Source organism: Mus caroli, unplaced genomic scaffold (assembly GCF_978045245.1).
Source record: "Mus caroli unplaced genomic scaffold, Mus_caroli_1 scaffold_7, whole genome shotgun sequence".
NCBI classification, from domain to species: domain Eukaryota; kingdom Metazoa; phylum Chordata; class Mammalia; order Rodentia; family Muridae; genus Mus; species Mus caroli.
Genome location: NW_028227262.1, coordinates 92,168,422 through 92,179,110, shown reverse-complemented (window position 1 = coordinate 92,179,110; position 10,689 = coordinate 92,168,422). Strand labels below are relative to the sequence as shown.

Genomic DNA, 10,689 nt, shown 5'->3' with positions numbered 1-10,689 from the left:
GATCCAACCACCTCTTCTCGTCTCCGCAGACACTGCATATGAAGTAGGCCTACATGCAGAGAAAATACGCATACACATACAATAAAAATAAACAAAATCTCTTTGAAAAAACAAGAACTAAGTTCACTTTTAGCAAAGAGGCCAGGAAGAACAGCCATTGGAGGACATCACTTTAGACAGATCTCTTCTGCTCCACCCTACCCTCAAGCCACTGAGTAAAATTACCCCTGCCCCAATCAAATTAATGCAAATGAGGGAGAAAATAAACAGAAATCAATATGAAACTAATTATCAAGAAACTATATTTGCTTCACGAGCTACTTTGACATAATAAATCAAATCACAGTTAACCAAAAACATCTTTATTTTTTTTAGTCTTTAAAAAAAAAAGACAAAACAAAACTCTTCTTTTCCCAAAATAACCATGATTAGCTTAGAAAAATGGATGTATATCTTCAAAGAGTTTCCCTTTAACGGAAACTTCATTTATAGACTCTAAGTGTTAAAGGTTTGAAAACAAAGTCGAGGAAATCCATTCATACTTCAGGCCCTTCTCCTCCGGGAACCAGCTGCATTGGAGAAAAAGAGTTTATTAATAACACCACCACACCACCTAAAAAACCCAGAGTGTCCCTCATGGACCAAAACCAGCTTTGCCTCTCCCCCATCCTTCACATCCCATCTTCTCCAAGCCCTCTCCATCTGTTAGTAATCCCTACATCACTAGCTGATGTTTAAGTTCTTAATGATGCCGGATGAGCTAGAAGTCGACAAAGATTAATAAGCAAACTAATCTTAAGGACTGTACTGGATGGTTTTGTGTCAACTTGACACAGGCTGGAGCTATCACAGAGAAAGGAGCTTCAGTTGGGGAAATGCCTCCATGAGATCCAGCTTTGGGGCATTTTCTCAATTAGTGATCAAGAGGGAAAGGCCCCTTGTGGGTGGGACCATCTCTGGGCTGGTAGTCTTGGGTTCTATCAGAGAGCAGGCTGAGCAAGCCAGGGGAAGCAAGCCAGTAAGGAACATCCCTCCATGGCCTCTGCATCAGCTCCTGCTTCCTGACCTGCTTGAGTTCCAGTCCTGACTTCCTTTGGTGGTGAACAGCAGTATGGAAGTGTAAGCCGAATAAACCCTTTCCTCCCCAATTTGCTTCTTGGTCATGATGTTTGTGCAAGAATAGAACCCCTGACTAAGACAAGGACCAAAGCACTTTCAACAGCTGCCCTGAGGCAAAGATCACCAAGGCTCCCTTCCCATCCTCAGTGTGTCTATCTCAGTGCTGTGAACATTGCCCACGAAATAGTCAGTTCCATAATCCCTACACTCACTACAAAAGTAAGATAATTTCAAGAGGAAAGTTTTAATGTCTTACCATTGTTATATTATTTCCATTTAGTAGAATTTGATCTAATTTTGTAATTCTTCTTCCTTCTGGTGTAATTTCACTAAATAAATAGATTAAAGTGGAGTCCGGATAAACAAGTAATCAAAGGCAGTATTGGAAACACTTTCCCTCCCTAAAAGTACTTCTGGGGTAAGGAGAATAGCTTGGTGGCAGAGCACATACACCAGGCCCTGGGTTCAATCCCGAGTACCAAAGCTGTTATTCTTACACATGATTGAATGTGAACGCATATAATTACAGTAAATATATACAGAGTACAAACTGCCCACTGGATAATATTCATGTAAATATAATTCACCATAAAGCTTGTTCACACTCATTTCTTACAAATTCAGGAATAATATGAAGATAATAATCCTTGAACTGGACCTCACAAACACCAGTAAATAACGTTTCAGTATTAAGGTATTTTCCAACAAGTAATGTTTTTTTTATATCAACCATACTAAAGCTGCTATGGAGGTTTCAAGGAGAATGGCCTCCACTTAGTCCTCTGTTGGCAAACTGGAAATGATTAGGAGGTGGGGCCTTTCTTGGAGGAGGTGTATCACCCCGTTAGGCTTTGAGATTTCAAAAACCTAAATTATACCCAGTTAGTGCGCTCTCGCTCTCTCTCTCTCTCTCTCTCTCTCTCTCTCTCTCTCTCTCTCTCGGTTATTGTCTAACATATAAGCTCTTAGCTAGGACAGTCAGGGACTCTAACCATCTGAAACTGTAAGCAAGCCCCCAGTTAAACACATTCTTTCATAAGATACCTTTGTCATGCTGTCACTTCACATTAATAGAAAAAAGTAATCAAGGCACCATCTTTAATTAAAAAGAGATTTCCTCCCCCCCCTCCCAAATTCTTTAATTTTTTAATACTACTCACAATTCTGTGACATCTTCCAACACCATATCTGAATTTAATGTTAAGAAAATAAATAAGGTTGAATTTATTCAGGTGTATGTTTTTGTTTGGTTTAAAATATGTTCAACACTATGATAGTGCAAATTCAAAAGGTTTGTTGTTGGCAAGAGCCCTATCGTCTGTCAGCAAACACACCTCTTAAAATACTACCAAGTTCCTGGAAAACAAAATTATTCTTAATGTAATAACCAGAAATTATTCGGTCGTCTATAGTTCTTACTTATATTAATACATCTTTAGAAACCTACACCATTACCGCTTTTAAAAAGGATACTGACAAAGTCATCAAATCCTAGAAGTGTACCAACAATTTCTTTATCACTCTTCATCACAATGTGAATTCTTGATCCTATACACTTGTCCACAAGCTCTGTGGAAGGAAAAGGGTAGTTTTACCTACTTATTAGATCAACCAACATTTGAATGTCTACTTCACTTATTATTTTTTTATCATTAAAGATAAGCAAAAACATTCAATATTTTTGCTATTTATTTATTTACTTACTTTTATTAATCATTTCATCCGTTTACATCTCAAATGATATTCCCCCTTCCTGGTTACTCCTCCACAACACCCCTCCCTTATCTACCTTCTCCCCCCCCCCCTCAATTGCCTCTATGAGGGTGCTCCCCCACCCACTCCAGCATTCTCCTTATGCTGGGGCATCAAACTCCACAGGATCAAGAGCCTCCCCTCCCACTGATGTCAAAAAGGCCATCCTCTCCTACATATGTATCTGGAACCATTCGGTAATTTTACATCTTACACAAATCTCTGTTTAATCATTAGCTTTCACTTAACTCTTTATTTGCAATTAATAGGACTGTGATTTTTTTAGATTATTTGATTAATGTATGAAAACACACACCATGAGGTGGATGGAGACCATGACTGTTTTTCTTCATCAGTGTTTATACCGATAAACAATATCTAACACTGCAAAAACTTTCAATCACAGACACATTCACTAAGCTCACCAGCCCCAAAACATGACAAGGGAGAAGCATTATTACAGACACCGGCTCTCCCGTCACTCCTTCTCTCACTTATCCTTAACTCTCTGTGCTCCGGGGCCAACCTGTTCATCTCAGCATCTTAGAATTGCTCAGCACGATGTGTGCCGGTGTGCGAACTTGAAAGCAATGGCTGTAATTCAAGTTCATTATTCAACAGTTCTCTGGCACAGCGCGGGAACTGCTTGTTGAATTAATGAATGACGGCTAGTTTCCAGATTTCTATTGTAAGATTCATTGTATGCCGTGGTGCACTCCTTACCCAAGCTGATACAATACAGGGTCTACCTGATCTGGAGACCAAGAAGGCCTAGCTGAGAACTGGGACTGCGCGACTCACGACATCTTACTGGCGAGCTCAAAAAGGCCGAGCACGTCCTTCACTAAGTGGGACCCTCACCGACCACCGACAGGCAAAATGGTCTGTCCGTCTGCCCAGCGACGCCAAGGGCGGGACAGCCGGGCCGGGAGGGACGGCGCCCCAGCCTCGGCCCCCAGCGTGGAACTGCAGCAACCCGACCGCTCCCCAAGCAAGACTTTTACCTAGTGGCAGGAGTTGGGACGGGTTCGTGGTCGCGTTAGCCGCCATGGCCACGCCGGAAGTGGCTAAGGACACCGGCGCAGACTTTAAAATTGCGCGCTTCCGCCCTTTTCCACAGCTGGTTCAGACAAGACTAATCAAAAGCCGATCTTGAGATCCGGAGGATCCCAATGGATCGCAGATAGATTCGATAGAGGTTCGGATCTCTATCCGTGCCACCAACCCAACAGGCACCTAGGGTACCCCCAAGTTTTGCTAAACTTCAGAGAGTTTGCCGCCGGAAGACCAGCATACGAGATCTCTGAGTCGGCTAATTTTCCTCTAGAAGGTTGCATTTCAAGCCTGTATCTTTCTTCGGAGCAATAAAATCAATTTATATTTCCTACTATAAACTCGTTCTGCATGTTCCTCAACAACTACTCATTTTTTTTTTTAAGGAATATGGTACTTTTAAGGCCAGAGGACTGAAAGTCTATAAAGCAGCATTTTTCACACGCTTTAAAAAAAAAAAAAAACTTTTACTACTTATTTAATTTCTTCTTGTCGTTTCTAGGTGTCTGGTTTATTACAGGCGTTAAAGTCACTATCAGTTTTCGATTTGCAGGCAACCGTAAGATGTCACTCTGTATCAACATACATCATGTTTGGAAATCTTGCTATCACACTTCTGCTTTGGAAAAGATTTAAAAGACCCCTTTTAACGTGGAGTGGCCAGTAAACCCAACACTTGAGAGACAAAAGGAGGCACCAGTTGCAGGCATGGCCCTCTTAGACCCTGACACAAAATAAGAAATTAAAACTAACAAGGGCTAGCGGGTAGCTTGGCTATAGGGTGCTTTCCTAGCATTCATGAGGCCCGGAGTTTGGGCCCTAGTATTTTTTGTTTGTTCGTTTGCTTGCTTGTTTTGTTGTTGTTGTTGTTGTTGTTAAAGCAGATAAATTCTTTACCTTTGTCCATCTCATGTGACAGACTTAAAACCAAACAGTCTAAATATGAGAGATAAGCACCCTTCATTCCTCCATTGAAAAAAACATATCAGTGGAATACTGTTTGACTAGCAGCTTACTGGATACATAAAACAGTGTTCAGAAAAGTCTTCAACCAAGAGAGTGCGAAGGAGGACAAATAGTACATTTCATGTGCACAGCACTATGGGATTTAATATGGAAAGCAATGAAAACTCAGCTCCATTCTCAATTCCAAGCCAGTGGTGGCTTTTCCTCCACGCCCAATCCATAAGTCTTACAGATCTACTAGGTCCCAAGGCAATTACAAACACAGTTGACAGCCATCTTTTTGAGGCAAGAGTCAGGATTAAGTTCCTTGTGCTTAAAACAAGTTAAAACACTGTCCCTTGGCCACAGCTTGAAGAACTGAGGAGTTGTTGGGAGTCTTCTCACACAGTGACTAAGAATGGGTAAGGAGAGAAGAGGCAAAAGCAGCATTCTGAGAAGAGGAGACATTGTGTGCAGTGGATATGTGTCACTCCAAGCTTCTCTGGTTGATCTTGTCTTTAAACCAGACACATTTCTCCCACATTTAGCATCAAACACTTGCCTTTTCAAATCTATTTCCTGAATAATCCCAGTCTTCACTCATTTTTTTCTATTTAACTTCATGGTACTCCTCAATGTCCTGGTAAAGATGTTCAGTTTTCAAGACCCTGGCCAGAGATGATCACCTATCCTGACTTGTGTAGTATTGTTGGAGACCGATGCTGGCTGTCAGCAGTGTCAATAGCTGTCAGGATTACTTGAATGTATTTTTTAATATAATTATTCAACAAAGTTAGCTACCCTTCAAAAAACTGAGTTCCTCAAGACTAAGAACACTGGGACATAGTATAGTGATTAAATCCATTGGTTCTGAATTTAGTGACTTTTAGTCAAATCCAAACTTCACAGTTTTTAAAAGCTTTTAAAACTGTTTTTAAAATTACATTGAATTGTGTGCACCATATGAGTGCACACACATATGTAATAGAAGAAAATTTGCAGGAATGTGTTCTTTCCTTCTATCATGTGTGTTCCGGGGCTCAAACTCTGGTCAACAAGCATGGCAGAAAACACCTTTACCTAGAGCCATCTCACTAACTCCAACACAGTTTCTACTAATTATTTTTTCTTATGTGTACATTATTTAAGCTTTTTAAATCTCAGTTTATCTATTAGAAGCACTGATGGTAATGGCAAACACAGTATTATTTTTAATTAATTAATTAATTATATGGGTGTTTCGTTTGCATGTATGTCTGTCTTTGTGACTTTTCTATTGACGTGAAGGGACACCATGACCAAGGCAGCACTTAAACATCAACTGGGAACTTGCTTTAAGTTGCAGATCATTATCATTCTTGGGGGGAGGGGGGAATAGCAGCATCCATTGCACTGGAGCAGTAGCTGAGAGCTACATCCTGATCCACAGGCCAAGAGAAAAAGATTAGTCCTGTCATGGCTTTTGATAACCTCAAAGCCCCACCCCCTGCTTCCAGTGACATACTTCCTCTAAAGTCACACCTACTGTAATAAGGCCACACCTACTAATCCTTCTAATCTTTTTAAACAGTTCCAAACACTGGAAATTAAACATTCAAATACATGAGCCTATTGTGATGGTTTGTATATCCTTGGACCAGGGAGTGGCACCATCTGAAGGTGTGGCCTTGTTGGAATATGTGTGACCTGGTTGGAATGGGTGTGTCACTGTGGGTGTGGGTATAAGATCCTTCCACTAGCAGCCTTTGGATGAAGACATAGAACTCTCAGTGTCTCCTGTGCCATGACAGCCTGGATACTGCCATGCTCCCACCTTGATGATAATGGACTGAACCTCTGAACCTGTTAACCAGCCCCAAGTGTATGTTGTTTTTTATAAGACTTGCCTTGGTCATGGTGTCTGTTCACAGCAGTAAAACCCTAACTAAGACACCTATGGAGTTCATTTTTATGCAAACCAGCTTATTGTCTGTGCACAATATATGTGTCTGGTGTCCATGGAGGCCAGAGAGGGCACCAGATCCCCTGGGACTTAAGTCACAGTTATGAATCCCATGCAGATGATGGGAATCAAACCCAGGTCTCCTAGAAGAGGAGCCAATGCTCTTAACCATGGAACTATCTCCCTCACCAACTTAAAATATTATTTTAATGATTAAATGAAATAAACTATGAAAATTGGTTAGGACAAGATCCAGTACACAGCAATCGGTATTCTGTGTGATGTATTGTTACTTATTGATCTTTGTTTCCTAATACTAACATAATACAATGTCTTAGGGTAGAGGCAGCACACGGGTAGCATTATTAGTTTTTACAAATATATGTTATTAGAGGGGGCTTGTGAGACGGCTCAGAGATGCTAAAGATGAATGTTGCCAAGCTGGATAAGCTGAGTTCAAACTTGGAACTCACAAGGTGAAGAAGTAAATCAACTCCCAAAAACTGTAGTCCCATTCCCATACAGGTACTCCAACAGGCAAAATAGATGTAAAAGAAAGGTTATTTTATAACCATAAACCACATTAAAGCAACAATTTATCTGCCTTGGTGCACTAAAACTACCACATTCCCAGATGTACTATAGGGTCTAATCAATGCTCTTTGAATTTCTTATATCTCATTTATGCCCGTTGGCACCTTGGTCATGATGTCTCTTCACAGCAATAGAAAAGTCACAAAGACAGGCATACATGCAAACAAAACATCCATATACATAATTAATTAATTAAAATAATATTGTATTTGCCATTACCATATTTGTAAGGCTTTAAATACAGAGTAAGACCAAACTCGTTTATGACGTCCCCTTCTTTTCTGGCTTTTCTTTTCTATCTGTATTCCTGCTTTATTTTCACCAGAAAAAGAATAATATAGTCGATGCTTTAAGTCTCCCATGAATGAACAATATGAATGCTAGCAACTTTCTTTTTGCAGTGCTGGGGCTGAAAGCAGGGACCTCATGCATACCAGAAGTGTCTTGTCTTGTTTTGATTTTGTTGTTTCTATTTTGTTTTGTTTTGTTTGTTTGTTTGTTTGTTTGTTTGAGATAGGCTGTCACTAAGCTACTCAGGCTGGCCTTGAACTCACTCTGGAGCCCAGGCAGTGCTTGAACTTTCTCCTCTCCTGCCTCAGTCTTCCAAGTAGCTGGACTTAAAGGTCTGTACCACTGGACTCAGCAACAGTAGTAATTTTTAATGCCACAAAAAAAAGAATAAAATATTTTCATACTCTAAAAAACAAACTTAGTATCTGCACAGTAGAAAGAACAAGATTTCTAGATGGGAGCAGTTCTATTCCACATGTTCTTTCCTGAGGCAAAAACCAGCCAGGAGCAACCAGCCAATTCTAGCTACAATTTCACTGAGTTGGAAAGGTACCAGAGCTTCTTGTCTCAAAGTGTACCTGCCCCACTTTGGTGCTTCCTTCAGACCAAGTATAAATGGAATTTATGAATCATTATAAAGTATATGTATCTAGAAAAAGCCTTTCAAGATGTTATATATTCAGAAAAGCAATTTAAATTTCCTCTTAAGTTAAATGACATTATATGAGCACAACCAAACTTTCCTTTCAAGATAAGGTACAGAGCATACTTGGACTTGGTTATCTCAAACTAACTTTTCTTCACAGTCTTGGGACCCCCTCTCCAATACTTTGAAAAATAAGAGAATTTTTTTTCAGTAAGACATCTGTCCCTGTCAATAATATCCTGTTAATGAATGTATTCTATAGTGATGCAATTCACTTAAAAATTAATGCAGAATCTGTAAAAAATGGCTTAGTTGGTAAAGTGTCTATCACTAAAGCATCTGAGTTCATTACCTAGCACCTAAGTTAAAAAAAAAAAGTTGGGCTGGGCGGTGGTGGTGCACACCTTTAATCCCAGCACTTGGGAAGCAGAGGCAGGAGGATTTCTGAGTTTGAACCCAGCCTGGTCTACAGAGTGAATTCCAGGACAGCCAGAGAGAAACCCTGTCTTGAAAAACCCAAGAGAGAAAGAGAGAGAGAGAGAGAGAGAGAGAGAGAGAGAGAGAGAGAGAGACAGGAGAGAGAGAGAGAGGAAGAAAAGGAAGGAAGGAAGGAAGAAGTTGGGACCAGTGACTCATGTTTGCAGTCCCAGTGTTGGGGAAGCAGAGATAGGAGGATTCCTAAGGTGTTGTGTTTGGCCAGCAGATCACAGCCTGGGTTCTAGCCTGGAAAGGCATTTTGGAGACCTGAAAGAGAAGAAGGGCTAGGCGGGTGAGAAAAGATGCAGCTAAGACAGGCATTCTGATCAAAGCTCAATTTTTTATTTCCGACACTCAGTTATGAAGGACAAGGAGGGACCCGATTCCCGCCAAATAATCTTGGAGTAAGGTTGCAGGTGAACACGTGATGGCTTTCGGAACAGCAAAGCAGCGGGCTCCAGCAGTGGGCGTGGCAGAACGATTGAGCGGGAAGCTCCACCCCTGATCAAGCAGGTTTCAGGCTGGGGGAGGGGAGACTACATCTCCTCCCTGTTGTTAATAAAAAAATAAAAAAATAAGAAAAGGCTGGCCTGAGGCAAAAAATTTATCTATGCTCAATAGTTCTGCCTGAATTTTTAGGGCTAAAGAAAAAAACCTGTCTCCATGGGATTCCCTAACTTTTCTTATGGTCTGGATAAAACTGTCTTTTCTGCCCTAGTAAACAACTAACAGAATAGCCCTGGGCTGTAGGCTCTGACTTTATAATGTTAATTAGTACTGAATAGGTAACTTCCTAGTTGAATTTTAAGTAGGGCCTTGGATCTCTGGTGAAGTTTGACTGTACAAATTTGAAATGCACTTTATTAAGAATAACACTGCGTTGATATTCTTCCGCATTATTGGATGACAGGCGGGAAACAGGGAGGAGGGGTATGACCGGCTCCATAGTATAAGGCCAAATGGCTTTTTTACAGTGGGAGGCTGTAAAGGGCTTGCCCTTCTGACAGTACGGTCTCCAACCTCTCCCCCCCCCCCCATTATTAAGTTTAATAAGGCCACGCTTGCTGGTCTTCTACTATAGCCAAATTGGTCATCTCCAGGTTCAGTGAAAGACCCTGTCAATAAATAGAAAAACAATTGAAAAGCCGGGCGTGGTGGCGCACGCCTTTAATCCCAGCACTTGGGAGGCAGAGGCAGGCGGATTTCTGAGTTCGAGGCCAGCCTGGTCTACAAAGTGAGATCCAGGACAGCCAGAGCTATACAGAGAAACCCTGTCTCGAAAAGCCAAAAAAATAAATAAATAAAAGAAAAACAATTGAAGAAAGATATGTTTGGCATCCACAAGCATACACAAACATAAACATGCACATACACACACAAAAAATAATATAAGGGAGGTGCTAATAAATGAACCAGTTTAAGGACCATGAAGTCATCTGTGTCTCTCCCTTCTTTTGTGCATTCTCAACCCCATGCACTGCAATAAATCCTTTCTCCTTTAGGTCACTTCATGCCTGATAGAAATTAAATACAGCATGACTTTAAATGATACATTTTTAAAAGCATTTAAATATAATAGTTAGAGATAATCTAGTCTCACCTCATAGTTCTAGGATGCAAAGCGACACATACCTCTAAAGGCAGAGCTACGTCTCCTGGACAGTGAATTAAATACCGATGCTAACAGGAGACAGAGATCTAGCCACACATTTCAAACAAATGTGTGAAGTCAGACTTAAGTCATCTTAGCTATGCCAACTGTGGAAAATATTAACACAGGTTACATCAAGAAAATAGTAAAAATCAAATAGTTAACATAAAAGGGTAAAGTGAAAAAGTGTTAAAAGTACTGTGCATACTGGAAATTGTA

The 10,689-nt window shown here is 40.6% G+C and overlaps 1 protein-coding gene across 1 annotated transcript; it reads right to left on the bottom strand.

The window, feature by feature from the left end:
- Positions 1-346: 346 nt before the first annotated feature.
- Lsm5 (LSM5 homolog, U6 small nuclear RNA and mRNA degradation associated) lies at positions 347-3,973 on the bottom strand. Its single transcript, XM_021165611.2, has 5 exons — positions 3,876-3,973; positions 2,593-2,688; positions 2,280-2,307; positions 1,376-1,448; positions 347-569 (listed from the first exon to the last, which is right to left on the bottom strand). The coding sequence occupies exons 1-5, from the start codon at positions 3,919-3,921 to the stop codon at positions 537-539; spliced, it is 276 nt and encodes a 91-aa protein (XP_021021270.1). The 5' UTR covers positions 3,922-3,973; the 3' UTR covers positions 347-536.
- Positions 3,974-10,689: the final 6,716 nt, after the last annotated feature.